The following is a 16,921-nucleotide window of genomic DNA, read 5'->3' on the forward strand; positions in this document are numbered from 1 at the left end:
TGTCCTCTTCCAGAGAGAATGATACGATCATTTGGGTGTCGTCAGCATATGTGACGGCTTTTATCCCAAAAGGGGAGACCACATCTTCCAGGGGGGCCATGTATGTGTTAAAAAGTGTAGGGCTCAATGAGGAGCCCTGGGGGACCCCACACTGGAGAGGGAGAATGTCGGATCGCACATTCCCTTCACAGACCTGAAATGTTCTGTTTTTTAGAAACGAAGAGAGCCAGCAAAGGGCTGTGCCCCTTACTCCCAAACTAAAGAGGCGCTTAATGAGAGTTTTGTGGTCCACCGTGTCGAATGCAGCGCTTAGATCCAGGAGGATCAGTAGCACTGATCCTCCCGAATCCAAGATGCATCTCGCCTCTTCAACTACCTTCAAAAGGGCTGTCTCCGTCTCCTAAACGTGTTTCAGTACTCCTACTGATGTTGTAACCTGGGTGATTTGCAACTTATAGTGAATTTACTCTTAAATGTTATACCGCAATGCTATTTAATTTGTACCATGGGGAATTGGGCACCAAAAAGTAATTTTGCATCTAAATGTGATGTTTCTTCCTAATGTGCTAGCACAAGGCTTCTTAATTTGACCCAAGGGTGATTTTGTTACTAAATAAGATTTTACACCTAAATGTGATTTTACTTCTGAATATCGTACTACAGAGACCTGTTTAATGCTGTGTAGTAAGGATGGTTTTACACGAAAAAGTAATTTTACTGCCAAAATTGAGATTTTTACATTTAAATGTGCTCCTACAAGTTTTAAACACCCATGTCGGATTTTGCACATCTTACTATTGCATTTTCTCTCTCTTCTAAGTAATACCCTATGGATGCATATTGTGCCAGTCCCATCCTGAAACTGACTTTCAAGATCAATAGCTTACACATTTTCCACGTGATCTTATCATGGCCACTAATTTAAAATGATGCCTTTATGTATGATCTGGATACAAAAACAAATGCTTCAGAGAGTCTGTTCCTCTATAGCCTATCCAGAACAACTCTCCAATACTACGAACAAGCCCTGACAACAAACCCAGAAACTTTAGTTTGTGGCAAACAAAGAACTTAGGGCCGTATGTAGGAAGCATATTTGCGCTCGCAAATGCTGAAATTCGCAGAATTTTTGCATTTGTGATCGCAATTAGGGCAGTGTGCTATGTAGCACACAAAAACCCACATGCAAAATAAGGAATCGCAAACTTTGCGATTCCTTATTTTGCTATTGCATTTAAGGAATCTCAAATTGCAATTCCTTAAATGCAATGTAGGAAGCACCCAAGTTGTGCGAATTTTGGCTTAAGGAATCGCAAAATACTACCAACTTCAGGTTGGTGGTATTTCGCGATTTCTTTGAAAAATGCACTTTTGGGCATTTTTCAGTTTGCCATGTGGGTCACATGTGCACACATGTTAATTTCAGGGGTGCAAAAGGGTGTCCTATGGACACCCTTACAACCCTGAAATTGCATTCTCAATTTGTGATTCTCTAATTGAGAATTGCAAATTGAGAATGTCTTCCTATTCATTCCTATGGGCCTTCTAGCCCATCGGAATGAATGAGAAGGTATTCCTTATTTCCGAATCTCAATTTGCGATTCGTAAATAAGGAGTAAGTGGGATTCGCAAAAAAATTGCTAATTCTACCTACATTTCGTTTTGCGATTCCCTAAAAATCGCAATTTGAGAATCTCAAAACAAAAATTTCCTACATATGCTCCATAGAAATCAGTTTAGAAATATGTAGTCTTGGGTTACCATAACCAGAAGTATGAGCTAAACATCATCCTGTATGCAAATGGGAAGGGCATGATCTAATCTCCATATAGCAACAGCAATATCTTCACCACACACCCTGTCGGGCTTAAAATCTTCTATCATGGCTAGTACATTAACACTGATGTCGTGCCTGCCGTTTCTACTGAGTATGTCACCGTCGGCTTGCACTCTTCCTCTCCCTAGATTTCATTGTCACACACGCAACCCCTGAGGAATGAAATCAGACCGCATAATGTCTGCATTAATCAAGGTAGTCTGTACCATAATCTGGATGAAAATTGCTATCATACATCCCTGTTACACCTCCCTCGATACACCTACTGCTCACAAGCCCAACACGCACATCAATCCTAACGGTTTAGAACGTTGTCCTAAAATCACACAACACTCTGTAACTTTAATCTCCGGAGCTAGATGTCCTGATCAGAATCAAACATTTAACAACCCAAGCAACTTCAGAAGGATCGTATCCCTCCACCCAAGTGACCTATCACCTACACATCACATCAAAACTGCTGAAGGAGAAAAGTTACCTTTGTCCATAAGGTGGTAATTTACTGCAAATTGATTAATTACATAATTTTTTGTTTCAGCGCCTCCCCATGCAAATTACAAACACAACCACTAAACCATTGAGGCAGAACACCTTATCCTACCAAGCTGGCTGTAAATTGAATTTTATTTATTGGCTCCTTGATAACAGCAGTGACCAACATATCTTTCTTGCAATTAGGTTTCTTGCATGTTTTCTTCCTGCGCGGAGGAAAGGACCGAAGCACACATACATTCCTCTTGAATTCCCTGTTATCTTTCATTAACCTGCTAAATCCTTATACCTTTCTGATGTGGCCTTACAGGCAGAGCTGCTGACTTTGTAACTGGGGAGCCAGGTCTGACTCTTGGCATTGGCTCAACATCCTGTGATTCTGAGCAAATCACTTAATCTCCCTATGTCTTAAAACATATGCATCTGACCTTGTGTAATGTAACTAGTGCTCAAGTAAAGTGCTCCCTTGTCATCTGGCCGAGTTTGCTCTATATAAAACTGGAAAAAAACACATAATAACCGCTCTAACCTGGACTGAGTTTCCATTCAAAAACACCTCAAACAAATCTCTGTCTCAAAATGGATTGGTTGAACACTTTTTCATTCCTTTCGAAATCCTGACCTTCACATCCCATCCACATGCTAAAGAACAGATGGAAGTGGCAACATTTACACTTCTCAAACACAGTGACAGCAAGCAAAGAAAGCGAACAGGTCTAACTTTAATGTGATAATGCCCCATTTGCCCACATCTCTGGGCAGTCTGTTTCTTTCTGTGTCTTTTATGTCAGTATTGTTTCTAATTCCCGCTGCTTGTTAAATACCCATAAACTGTGGTTTGAAAACAGTTTAGTGTACTATTATTTGTGGTGATATTTATTCTTTTTATCATAATTTGTGAAGCATGATGTACACTCGGGCTCCCCTTTCCTTCTTTAACATGTTTGTGAATGTATTGCATTTAATCTAAAGGTGAATATCGATCACCAGTTGCTGCTATTGCAGCCACTATGACTCTGAAAACTCCTTTCTATGTTATTTTGTGCCCAATTTTCCATTGAGAAGGATAACAAATGAGGTTGTGAGGGGGAAGAAGGTCTTTTTTAGGTCTCTGCTTCAGGCGGTGGGCATGCGTTTTCTCGAAGAGAGACATGTTGTATATACTATTAGGGGCTTCAGCCCGCCCATAAGCTTCTTATTTGCCGGCTCTATCATCACTTACCTAATCTTTCTCCTCATATGTAATGGCATGCATCCATCATGCCTCTTTCTGTCTTTGCCCCTCCCCCAAGAGCAGGGACCAATTACTACCATTCATCCACTCCTCCCATTTCAGAATAGTATTTAGGGACTACTTTTTTAGTCTGCTTTCAGCACTTAACACTAGCATTTGTGTTTTGCGTCACACCGCGCTCCGATTCACATTTTTTTGTTTGTTTACACCATTTTACATGAGCACTTGTTTTTGTTCCCACCACTTAACACGAGCGCTTGTGTTTTCAGCCTCGCGCTGCATCGTGCATTTTTTACTATGTTTTCAGCCCTTTACTCCGCTATCTCGGGGGCAGGGACCTCTGGACTAATGCGCTCCTACACCTCGGAAGACCTACGTAATCTGGATAAGGGTGAGGCTTGCCTTGATAACAACACCCTGAAGATACTAAGAACACATGCTATCTACAAACCATTGAACATTATACATCAAGATGCATTCTCCACCCTGAAAATAGCATGTCTAAATACCAGATCACTCCACTGCCACCACGTCGAGGTCTATAACCTGTTGCAAAACAACGACACTGATATACTGACCTTAACAGAGACCTGGATGAGTGAGAGCTCAATGCCAGACATCCTGGCCGCCCTCCCCAGCGGCTACGATGCTTTATGGCAAAACCGCCCAGGAAACACACGGGGAGGAGGGGTAGCTGTGATTTTCAAAAAGATGCTGTCAGTAGAAATCCTACTATCAGAGACAGTCGACCTGGCTGATCTGCTTGGGGTGAAAGTCACAGTAAACAGCTCATGCTGGGTGGTGTTAGCGGTCTATCGCCCTCCCAACGCAACCCCAACCTTCCAGGACTTATTCGCCCCCATCATATCTGACCTTTGTACTCGCTACTCGAAAATCTTAGTCACAGGAGACTTCAACTTGCACTGGGATAAACCTCACTGGGACGCTCCTATGCGCCATTTGGACACTTTGATGTCAGCGCTAAACTTTAAACAGATCGTGAATGTCCCCACGCACACCAAAGGTCATACCCTTGACCTGGTATGGACTACAGACCCCTCACTAACGCTGAAAGAAGTTGCCCCATGTATCTGGTCTGATCACTACCTAATTTCCTGTGAGCTACGTATTAAGGGCCAAATAATCAAACCAACATTGGAGGCTAGGAAAACCCGCAAATGGGCAGAGGTCGATTTGAGGACCCTGACCGAGGTATTCCTGCCCAGAGATTGCCCCCCGAACTTAGATCATAGTCTAGATCAGCAATACGCGGATTTAACGCGTTCCCTGACACTAGCTATTGATCAGATAGCGCCAATAAAAATGAAGGCGCTAAAAGGCCCGGGTAAGGATGCCCCTTGGTTCACGCCAGCACTGAGGGACCATAAAAAGAAACTTAGAGCCCTAGAAAGAAGCTGGAGGAAAACTAAACTGGACTCAGCCAGGAACCTCTACCGTGCCTCCTTGAACGCATACAAAAAACACATCATCCTTGCCAAAGCCGAGTACTACGAAGCCCGTCTAAGTAAGGCAGTCAACGTGCAGAAAGAGACTTTTAAGATCCTGTCGGAGTTGACCAAAAAACCAGACAGCGTTCAGTCTCCCATAAACTGCAATTGCTTTCAGGATTATTTCTTGGAGAAAGTAAGAACCATCATCCAGGACATAAAAAATGGGCCGCTTAATGGAATGGCTACACCTATAATCCCCCAAAATCAAACTGACTGTGCTATCACACTGTTTCCAGAGATTGACATCTTGAGCCTGCAGCAGTTGATGGCCAGAATCAAATCTGGATCTCCAGCGGACCCTTGTCCACCTAAAGTTTTTCAGGCAGCCCGTCCACTATTGGAGGAGCAAGTCATCCATCTCCTAAATAGATCCCTGGAATTAGGACAACTACCAGCAGCACTTAAGGAAGCGCGGGTAAGACCGCTGTTGAAAAAACCTGGCGCAGACCCCGCAATACTAAAAAACTATAGGCCGATCTCTCAGCTACCATTCCTCTCTAAAGTACTGGAGCAACATGTATTAAAATCTTTGTCCATGTACTTGGAGTCCCACTCACTGCTTCACGAACGACAAGCAGGGTTCCGAGCACACCACAGCACCAAGTTGGTGATGCTCTCGGTGCTGGATGAATTGAGAGGCTTGGCTGACGGTAAAAAACCGAGCGCCCTGATTTTATTAGACCTTTCAGCGGCGTTCGATACCGTCAGTCATGCGCTGCTACTGGAAAGGCTGAGTGACTTTGGCATCAAAGGCCGGGCTTTCGAGTGGTTGCAGTCCTTTCTGTCAGGAAGGACACAAAGAATACAACTCGGAGAAGAAATCTCCGCAGTGGGAGAAATAGAATGTGGGGTACCTCAGGGCTCGGCCCTATCCCCACTGCTGTTTAACCTATATCTGCAGCCTCTGATTGCCTCCCTGGCGAGTATGGGCTGCACAGTATATAACTACGCAGACGACACGCAGCTGCTGCTGAGTGTTGACAATACAAACACCGCCCAACTCCACACTCAGAATATCTTGAGACACACGGTCCAGTGGATAACAGGAAACCTCCTAAAAATCAATCCAGACAAGACTGAGGTCTTGGTTATTTCATCTACCACCTCACCATGGTGTGACCTCTACTGGCCCGCAGAGTTAGGTCCAGCCCCAAAACCCAGTTTGAACGTGAAGAGCCTGGGGATCAAACTGGATTGTGACCTCTCTATGGTCAGCCAAATCTCTTCAGTGGTGGGCAGCTGTACTAATATCATCCGACAGCTACGGAAATTAGTGCCAATCATTTCCCAATCTATGCTACGTTCCATCGTCGCAGCTACTGTGATTTCACGCATAGATTATGGAAATGCCCTCTACCTTGGCCTACCAAAAACCTTGATAAATAGGCTACAGGTGGTGATGAATGATGCCGCTCGTCTTATCTTCAGACAGCCAAGACACACTAAAGCATCCCCCCTGCTACAAAGCCTCCACTGGCTCCCTATTAAGGAGCGAGTGGAATTTAAAAATCTGTGCATCGCCCATAAAGCCATCTATGGCATGGCACCTGCTTACATCAAAGATCGCCTGGCAATGTATAGCCCAAAGAGAGCTCTTAGGTCCTCAGACTCTCAGCTATTAGTCTGCCCTCGGTACAAACTTGCCACCAAGGGCGGTAGAGCCTTTTCGGTGCTGGTTCCGCATTTATGGAACACACTACCTGAGCCACTACGAAAGGAAGGAAACCTCCTACGTTTCAGAAAGGGGCTGAAAACGCTGTTGTTCAGGAGAGCCCTGTGAGCCACGTAGGCTAGTGGATGCCCTCTGTACTGTCAAAGTTGTTGTTTACCATCGAGTCCCGAGCGCTTAGAGGCCTGTAGGTGATTGAGCGCGCTACAAATCAAAAATAACAATAACAATATCTGTAGTGTATTAATTTCTGCAGAGTATGGAGCCCGTGCTTTACTCAAGCTGCATTCTTGTTTTTTTTAAGCATGAGAGAGACAGTGATGCCTAGAATCCCAGGATGTTGAAAAGAAGCTGGGACTGGAGTCTGATTTGCGAGTCCCAAAGTAGGCAGCTCTGGCCATTATGCCTCACCATTTCCCTATCATATTGATGAACGCAGTTCAGTGTATTCATCTCGTCTGTTGTGTGATCTGTGGGTGCTGCAGACACACACAGATGCTATTTAACGATTGCTGCCAAATTCCAATAATGTTGCCCTGGTGGTTGTATTACATACCAATAGACATGCTTCAGCCAGTCTCCTTGTCGGATGTGTAAACTGCCTCCTGACCGCTAGTGGGCCTTAGTTATTGCATTATAGTGGATTCTGATGAAACTTGCAGCAAATGTGTGAGATAGTTGCTTTAAATACGAACAAACTGGCAAGTAAAGTTGGCAACACGTTATATCGCATGGTATTCCGCGCTAAAGGTAGCCAAGTGAATCCATGTTATCTGTGACATGTCATCTCTGCCTAGCTTTTTAGTGAACAGCGTCTGCATGCTGAGACTTGTAGTTTCTTCCTTACCGTTATTTGTGTGGACCTCAATGTCTGCTATGGAAAAGCAACAAACATTTCTCTGCATAGATGGATCTTCACTGACCAAACAAAATGACACCAGGTAACCACGACTCAGTAACATGAAAACCCCCAAATTGATACAAAGCAGCCAGGCTCCGGAAGCGCTGCAATACTTTACAAATGGCACAAGCGCTCTATACAAATATTTGAGATAATTTAACTGCTTCACTCTGTGTCACTCTTTTGCCCGTATGGTTCAGTATTAGCAAAGGAACAGGTGGTTCCTTTGCTTCTCCGTGCCCCAATGTTGCTTAATTCCCCCCCCCCCACTCACACTTACACAAAAGAAAAAGACGGCTGCTCCACAAAGTTTGTTTTTCTCGTTTATACAAATTATTCTGTACATTGCTGGATCTTTTGCAGAAAATGTTCCACTCTGTCTTGCGCTACTCCATGGAACTTCCCCTCAATACAAAGACACAGGATTGATAGTTTTGTTCACAGAGATGTGTCTGGCCATTCCATTTGACATTGTAATACCTTAATTGCAGTATTTACAATATGAGCCATGACGGCCAAGGAGCCACATGCGAATTGCCAATTGTCAATAACTCACCCGGTTGAGGAAGGAGGTATGGGAGCTTTTAATGCACAAAACCAAGCTTTACAAGCACTCATTGCTGACATAACTGCCTACACCACCTACAAGACCTTTCTGACTAGAACCCGTATGTCAATAAAACCAGCCCCAGCACCATACAGAAATACATTAACATTGCCAGCGCCTATAGCACTCGGATTGCTGTGTCCTATTGACTGTGCCAATGCTTGTTTAAAAAAGTTAAATAAAAAGATGCAAGCAAGCTCAGATTGTTTGCCCAGTCTCTTTGTTGCTGCATGTATAAAGTGCCCTTTGTTGCCTTTTCCTTTTTTCACAGATTGTCTTTCTTAAGTCCATGTGATGTGGTTTGATACAGTTACAAGCATAGGATGAAATACACATTCTGCCTGCTATATGAACCATAACAACAGTTTTAACGTTTCACTTGTCTGAGGAAGAACTAAATGATTGAAAACTTTACACAAAAGAGTCAGTTGCCTTCACCTTGCCACTAGAAATCTATCAGAAGGAAGTTGTGGGTGCATGTCTATTAAACTAGTTATTATCGCTATTTTGTGGCATTACTATTATTGGTGAATGCACATCACACAGTGCAGTCTCTAGAGCCAGTCTTAATACTTTGTTGCATTCCTTGTTTTGTGCATACTCACTATGTTTTCTCCATATTTATGTTCCTTCTATAGCACAGTAATTTGTACTATTTGTAGTTTGATTTTACTTTAATAAATCTTTTAAACATGGCACAGTAAATATTGCATTATAATCTTAAACGAAAGTTATGAAAAATTGTGTTTATGAAAAATTATATTTTTTTGTTTTTAGGAATGTCCCTTCGTTTATTTCTCTTTAACGGGAACAGTAGCGACATCGGACAGCATCTTTGCGTCTCTCTGTAAGTATGCCATTTCTTTCTGTTTAACTGTTAAAAACTGGTAATGGACAAGACTGTTCATTGAGCAAATACTGGAGTGACAATGTTATTCATACTGATTAAAGTCACAGGGGAAAAATTGGAAAGGAATGTAATCCGCCATTTGCAGCCCTATTTTTTCACGCTACCAAGAATGTTTGTCGGAGGTTTTAGATGATGCCCTGGGACATCAGCAGCACTGCCGGGTTTTTGGGAGGATCCTGTAAAGCTCATTGACAAGGGCGCAGCTTCTATATTTATCCTTCAAGAGTTCTCCTCAGTTTTTGATATAGTAGACCAATGCACCATGTTACAAAGTTTGTTGACCAGTTGGCTTTTAATCCTTCTTGGGTTACGTTGGGTTCCTTTTCATCTGAAAGCACAGTGTTTTGTGATTGGGTACCCTAAGGAATACCTTGCCAGGGACTTTTTTGTAATGTTATTTTTTTTTACCTCTAACACTGTCTTCTTTTTGACTTCTGAGGGGAAAAATAGATCTGTTCAATCATAAAGTAATGAGACGGAGGCCTACACTAGATTTTTATGGACCCACACCGCTGCATGAATTTGTCAAATGTTTCGCTGGGATCCTCAATAGTCTGAAATTAGGTAATTAGGTAATTAGTCTGAAATTAGGTAATTAGTCTGAAATTAGGTAATCTTCTTTGGGACTAAAGGGAAGCTAAGCCTATCTGCTCTTAAACCCCCGAAAGCATTTGGCACAGACCAGAGAACTGATGAGAAGGTTTAGAAATTTAGAGAGATATTTGATGCTGACGCTATTCTGTCAGGGGCCAGAGGCCGCGCCCTTCAACTGCAGTGATTAGCTCCCATCCTTCCTCTTCTCTCGGAAATGTTTTTAGGTGTCGCCTGTGTGGGCTGCGCACATGGGCAGTCTCGTTGGCGAGATTTTATATTTTTGAGGGAGCTTCAGTATTGGCTTTAAGCCCCACCCCTCTTTCCCATTGGCCGGCTTCACCGTTTATGCTAAATCCTGGCTAGCCATTGGAAAAGAGCTTTTGATGACGTAGACTTTTGTCTTTTTGAGCGGTCCCACTTGGACGACCTCGCCTGCATTATGGCTGTCGTAAGCGATTTCTTATCTTTGTGGGGCCCTGTGTTACAAACACAAGGCCCCATAAAGACAAGAAAACGTCGGACCGTGTTTTTTTTTCTTTACTTTTGGTATAATCGCGGCACCTGTGCTTTACTTTAACATTAGAAGTAAAGCGTCGGTGCCGCAATGCTTGTTGGTTCTTGTTTTTTAGGAAACTGGGGCGCAGAGGGGTTATGGGCTACCAAAATTGTTTGCTTACGATGACCCATGTCTGTCCCAGCGCATATTGTCACCTCCTGCAAATGGCGATTTATTAAAAGGAGTTAGCAAGGGACTGCCCTTTGATGTGAGAGCAGATCCCCCTGCCCCCAGCAGTCCACTGAGAGCCCCCCTCACTCTTCCCTCAAAAACATAGCTACACCGTGAATGAGACGTGGAGGAAAGAAGGGCAGAAAGGAATTCACTGATCTGTACAGATTAAATACCTGCAGGCCGGTAGGGCTGGGGCCGCTCCATTACTATTGGGATGTCGGGGCAGAGACTCGTCATGAATACGTTATTATTTTGGCATGCTGGTCCCACCAGGACCAGAATTTAGGACTTACCAGGGCCCCAGGTCTTAATCACTTCTTACATGCCCTCTGTCTGACAAAATGCGTTTCTCCTGAATCCAAGCTGACCTCTGCAAGAAAGCAGTGAGGCTGTGGGGGGGGGGGGAGGGGGTAGGACCGCGCAGTCTCTGACGCCCCTCCCGGCTACTCCTGCCACCCTCTGTACAGATTGAATGGCCCCAGACTGGAACCTTTTCAACCAAGATGACTCCATTAGGCGGATGACTTAATTTCTCCGCGCACCTGGGGGGCGTGCGGAGATGCTAAGCTCTAATTGAGTGTGATGGATTGATCCCAGGGGCACTGACCGCCATCAGATTTTAAAGTGATTCACACGGAGGGCCAGAGGTGTCCCCTCTGGCATCCGAAGCACCAGTTCCGCGGCCCTGTCCTTCTCTCTTCATCCCCCAGGGACCTCGTCTTCATTCTCTGTCTGTGATTGTTGAACACTTTTAAGAGATGTCTGTGGCTGGATGCCAGTCTGACAAATTCGTCTTTAATCTGACGTGGCCTTTTGTGGTATAGGGAAGCTATATACCATTAATGGAGGGATATCCATGAAGAAATGAGAGCCACAGATGCTGTTTGTTCCTTAAGTGCTTCTTTTCTGCCCCTGTCACTGTCAATTTCTAGTGTTTCAAAGTAGCAGTCCCTTCCATGTGGCGTCCGGTCAGCATGGAGAGGCAACGAGAGTCCCTGTGCCGGGCCCATGAGAGGCCATTGGGGGCCTCCCGCCCTTCCCCCAGTCACACAGCGCAAGTGCCTGTGAGGGTGTCTCTGCCTTGCGTCTCCATTGCTGGCAGTCTCTCTGCATGTGTCGGTAGACTCCCCTCCCCACCCCCGCCTCAGGGCGCTAGATAGGCAAGCAGCTGCTGAGGGTCTGGAGCACATGGCGCAGTGTGCGGGCAGCAGAGTCTTTCACAATCCGGGTGCTGCGTGTAGGGTTAGGGCTCTTGAGCTGCTGCTTGCACTTCGTTGGCTGAAGGAGTACAATGTGTCGTCCATCGCCAGCAGTGCAGTAGTGCGTAGTGAGTTTGCACAGTTGAGCTACCCTGCAGCATCTCATCTCTGGGCAACAGTGATGCAGTGTGTAATAAGACATGTTCACTAGACATTGGGCAGTAGGATTGCTCTGGTGCAGCGTGGTCTTTGGGAATCAGGGGTGCTGCGTGCAGTCTTAGCAAACAAAACAGGTGATGGACCGAATGTGGATCAATGTCACACATTCACCCCAGTCCAAAGATCTGGGCCCAAATCCATCGTTTTTTTGCACTCCACACCACCCTGGGTTAGACAATGGCGATATGCAAATCAGCTCTGACCCTGTGCCCCATGGGAACAGTCCAGTCCGAACTACAAAAGCCATGTCCTTCCCAGAACGGAATCAAGCATCCGAGGACCGGACCGGTTTCGAGGTAACACCTCATCAGCCCGGCTAGCTTGACTCCAGTGGTGTGGAGTGCCTGGGACCCACGTCTGAGCATCCCCAGCGCACTTATGGCGGTATTTGCAAACAAAACAGGTGATGGACCGAATGTGGATCAATGTCACACATTCACCCCAGTCCAAAGATCTGGGCCCAAATCCATCGTTTTTTTGCACTCCACAACACCCTGGGTTAGACAATGGCGATATGCAAATCAGCTCTGACCCTGTGCCCCATGGGAACAGTCCAGTCCGAACTACAAAAGCCATGTCCTTCCCAGAACGGAATCAAGCATCCGAGGACCGGACCGGTTTCGAGGTAACACCTCTCATCAGCCCGGCTAGCTTGACTCCAGTGGTGTGGAGTGCCTGGGACCCACGTCTGAGCATCCCCAGCGCACTTATGGCGGTATTTGCTAACAAAACAGGTGATAGACCGAATGTGGATCAATGTCACACATTCACCCCAGTCCAAAGATCTGGGCCCAAATCCATCGTTTTTTTGCACTCCACACCACCCTGGGTTAGACAATGGCGATATGCAGTCATGCAGTCTTAGGGCATCAGTTATGCTGCGTGTGGTCTTTGTGCATCAGTGGTGATGCGTGCGGTCTTAGGGCATCAGTTATGCTGCGTGTGGTCTTTGCATCAGTGGTGCTGCGTGCGGTCTTTGTGCATCAGTGGTGCTGCGTGCAGTTTTTGGCATCAGTGGTGCAGTGTGCTGTCTTTGGGCATCAGTGGTGCAGCGTGTAGTATTAGGGCATCAGTGGTGCATCATGTAGTCGTTTAGCATCAGGGATGCAGCTTGTTCTTTGTGCATCAGGGGTGCGGCGTGCAGTCTTAGGGCATCAGTGGTGCAGCGTGCAGTCTTTGGCATCAGTGGTGCAGTCTTTGTGCATCAGTGGTGCAGCGTGCAATCCTTGTGCATCAGTGGTGCAGCGTGTAGTCTTTGTGCATCAGTGGTGCAGCGTGTAGTCTTTGTGCATCAGTGGTGCAGCGTGTAGTCTTGGTGCATCAGTGGTGCAGCGTGTAGTCTTTGTGCATCAGTGGTGCAGCGTGCAGTCTTTGGGCATCGGTGCTGCAGCGTGCAAGAGTTTAAGCTATTAGCTTTGCAGATGACAATGCCTTTTATTTGTTTTACAAACCAAAACGTAAATAAAATACATTGTCACTTACAATGGCAAAAGCTCAAACTCACGTAATTGCGAGACCTATTGCATTACAAATGCTTGTTCTTCTCTGCCCTCCTGTCTATTCTCCTCGTGTCTTCTTCTATCCTGTCTTTGCCTTCCCTACTACCTCACAATTATTCCTGGATTCTTTTTCTCACCTCTCTCTTCTTTCCTCCTTCAATTCTTCCTCTTATCCATTCCTCACATCTCGTGCCTCTCTTCTTTTGACAGGACACTTGCGCTGCAGACCATTGATACATTTGCTGGCATCCAGGAGTGCGTAAAGCCGCTCCCTGCAGCACCCCTTTGGCCTTGCAACGAGCAAAGATTTGCAATGTTGACATCTGAAGTACTATGGTAGAGATGTTCGTTTTATGTAGCTCCACCCTTTGAAGAGAGAAAAGTGCAGTTATTAGTGCATGCTTTTTTATGCACAGCATATTGTAGAGCTGTCGGGCACCCTCCTCCATTGGGATCATCCTAGAGCCAACATAATTCATACAGGTTGCGGCGAAAGGTGGTAGCTAATGCCATAGTAAGGCCAAACTGCAGTTACTTATGCAGTATGTAAAGAACACAATGGGTTGACCAAACTCGACCACCAAGAACTGCAGCCGTCCCAGGTCTGTGGCGAAGGTTGCTGGTCAGGTTTTGAAAAAAGAAACAACAATAGATCACCACTTCCTGCACCAGAGATATCAGTGCTGGTATGGTGCTGACTTCCCACTTGAAAACCTGCTGCACACACGTCACCCTAAGTGGGACGGTATGCCCAGACGCTGGTCCTGCGCATACTGAGTCACTGAAACCAGGCTGTCCCCGGCTGATGAGCCCATAATAAGGGCACAACTGGTCCTGGGTTGCTTGTGTTCCGGTTAATGGAGGATTTGGCAGTTCATGCTGGACCGTTTTCATTGGAGCAGGGTCAAGACTGATTGACATATAGCTGGGTCCAAGCTGAGGTGTCATGGCCTGCAAAATAATTAGTAATTTTAAATAGGGCTGACTAATGGAATTAATCGTCCATTAAGCACTGTACAAATGGGGGAAGTAGGAAGTGGTGGAAGAATTCTACGGAAACAAGGAGAGATGATGGATCTATCAATATCATAGGTTAGTAGATTAAGAACTGTTTTAGGGTTCTTCGAAATTGACAATGAGTGTCCTCTGGCCTTACTGCCACAGATTGGGAATTTCGGAATACAGGTGCCTGGATTCTATGTATTCTTGTTGACCATTTATACAGTTTTATGCCAGAGAGGCTATGTTAGAGGAAGTTTGTAATTTAACAATGTACTCAGGTACACATATTCTGTAGGCTTTTGATGTCATGGGGCACTTAATGGTAACTGTGCAGTATCTAGTATCAATACCATTGGTGTTTCTGGCATACCAGTACGATAGCACTCCAATTTGATAACAAAGTTACTCCCTTTCTGATGAGTTGTGGGCTGCAATGTGAAGTCCTGTTCCTGGAGTGCATCATGCAGCGGTTCCAGTGCAGAGTTTTGCGAGATGATGTGTTGCACTGCATTGGTTGTGCTGGGATCACAGGTGGGCTGGCACAGCACCCTTAGGCTCACTTCCAAAGGTCCGGTACTTGGGTGGCACCAATTGGTAGGGCATGACTCACAGCTGGCAGATTCCAGGTGCTGGATCCAAGGTTTCTGGAGACTGTTCTGTGCCTGAGGCTCTGATCAGGATGCCACCCAACTAGCCCTTGAAGTCACTCTGGTGGTCTTGGGTCCAAGTTGCAGGTCCAGTTCTTCTCACTGAAACAGGAGGGCAGCAGGACAGCACAGAAGGGAAGCAGAGTGAGAGTCCTTGGAGCAAAGCAGCACAACAGTCCTTCTTCTAAGTCTTCCACAGGTCCAGGTGTGTACTGAAGAGTTGTGTCTTAGGGTCAATTATTTATACCTGGTGTCCATTTTGAAGTAGAAGAAGGTTCTGGAAGTTTCCACCCTTTGAGATGTCATGCATCCCCTTCTTCCCTGAAATGGCCGCAGCTTGTCTGGGGGGCACAAAAGACTAGGGACTAACCCATTGTGGGTGTGTTCAGACAGGGCCTTTGTGATGTGCAAATGTGGTAGGCGACTGCTCCACCCCCTTGTTAAGACAGAGTGTCCCATCCTGCCAACACCTATCTTCCCTTTGTCTTACTATCTGGCAGCAATCCACAAGGACTAACTGCTAACTACACCAAGTAATGTGACCCAGGGTACAAGCTGCAGGCACCAAACGGATAGGACAAGAAAATGGCTACTTTCTAAAAAGTGGCATTTCCAGAATTGTTACTTAAAATCCGACTTTACCATTAAAGATGGCTTTAAACTACAATCCCTTAGATGCAAAACTCGACCTGCACCTGCACTAAATTAAAAGTTATACTTTATTAAATAAAGTAAGGAAACCCAATGTTATCCTATGGGAGAGGTAGGCCTTGCAGTAGTAAAATACATTGTTTTAGATTTTTGCGCTGCCAGGACATGTAAAACTTAAAAGTACATGTCCAACTTTTTAAATACACTGCACCTTGTCCTCTGTGTAAAGATGAAGTCCATGCAAAGTGTCCAAGAAAAGTCCTTTATTCAAAGTTAAGAGCAGGTACCTCCATCTTCTACCAGTTCTCAGCTTCATCTCCCACCAGTTCTCAGCTCTCTCTCTCTAGTGCTTCAAACATAACATTCTAGCTTGCCTAGCAACCCATGCACATTTTAATAGAGATAACTCTACACATCTTTCCCCCTTACATATTTATATAATGCAAGTAATACAAAGAGTAACATAATACAAAGGATAATAATTGATACATAAGCACAAAATAACGTTCAAATTTCACAAAAATTCAAAGAAGATATCAATCAGTCATCAGAGACCGAGGAGCACAACATTTCGAAATATTCCCAAAACTCCATACTGAACCATCTGCCAACATCACCACATTTTTCTTTACACTTCTCACCTGAATGGGTTTTGAAAAGTTGCTATTACCTTTTGCCACCACCCCACCACGTTTAACAACTACCCAGTCACCAGCTTGTGTATTGGGAGATTTTACTCCTCTCATACAATTATAACGACTAGCAGATCCAGCCTGTTGATCAGTGACATCCTTCTCAATTCTCTTACGGTCTACCCACACACAATCTTTGTCCTTCAACCATCCTGACACTTCTTTCACTCCTGGTTCACGCCCCTTAAGGGAAACAAAAGGTGACACTCCAGTCACGGAATGGGGTGTTACTCTGTAAGACCAAATCAACTTTTTGAGCTCATCAGACCACGAGAGCCCGTTAGCAATTGAAAGTTGTAAATTCTCCATAATCAAACGGTTAGTCCTTTCCACCAAACCATTGGCTTGAGGCCTGAACATAGCAACTCTCTCATGTTTCACACCCATTTTACAAAGATATTCTTGCATTCTTCTTGACACTAACTGAGGCCCATTGTCTGATACAAGGGTTTTTGGAATTCCCTCATTCATAAAGACTCTATCCAGAAACTTGATGACTTTTTCTGTTACAATGCTGTCAGTAGATT

At 45.0% G+C, this 16,921-nt stretch overlaps 1 protein-coding gene across 4 annotated transcripts in view; it reads left to right on the forward strand.

Moving 5' to 3' along the window:
- EBPL (EBP like) overlaps positions 1-16,921 on the forward strand; it is a 137,365-nt gene that overhangs the window by 39,977 nt on the left and 80,467 nt on the right. For all 4 annotated transcript variants that reach the window (XM_086934958.1, XM_086934957.1, XM_086934959.1 and 1 more), the window contains exon 2: positions 9,029-9,098. In XM_086934958.1, coding sequence (XP_086791084.1) covers positions 9,029-9,098 — 70 coding nt within the window. The remainder of the gene's footprint in view (positions 1-9,028; positions 9,099-16,921) is intronic.

Source organism: Lissotriton vulgaris, chromosome 8 (genome assembly GCF_964263255.1).
Source record: "Lissotriton vulgaris chromosome 8, aLisVul1.2, whole genome shotgun sequence".
Taxonomy (NCBI): domain Eukaryota; kingdom Metazoa; phylum Chordata; class Amphibia; order Caudata; family Salamandridae; genus Lissotriton; species Lissotriton vulgaris.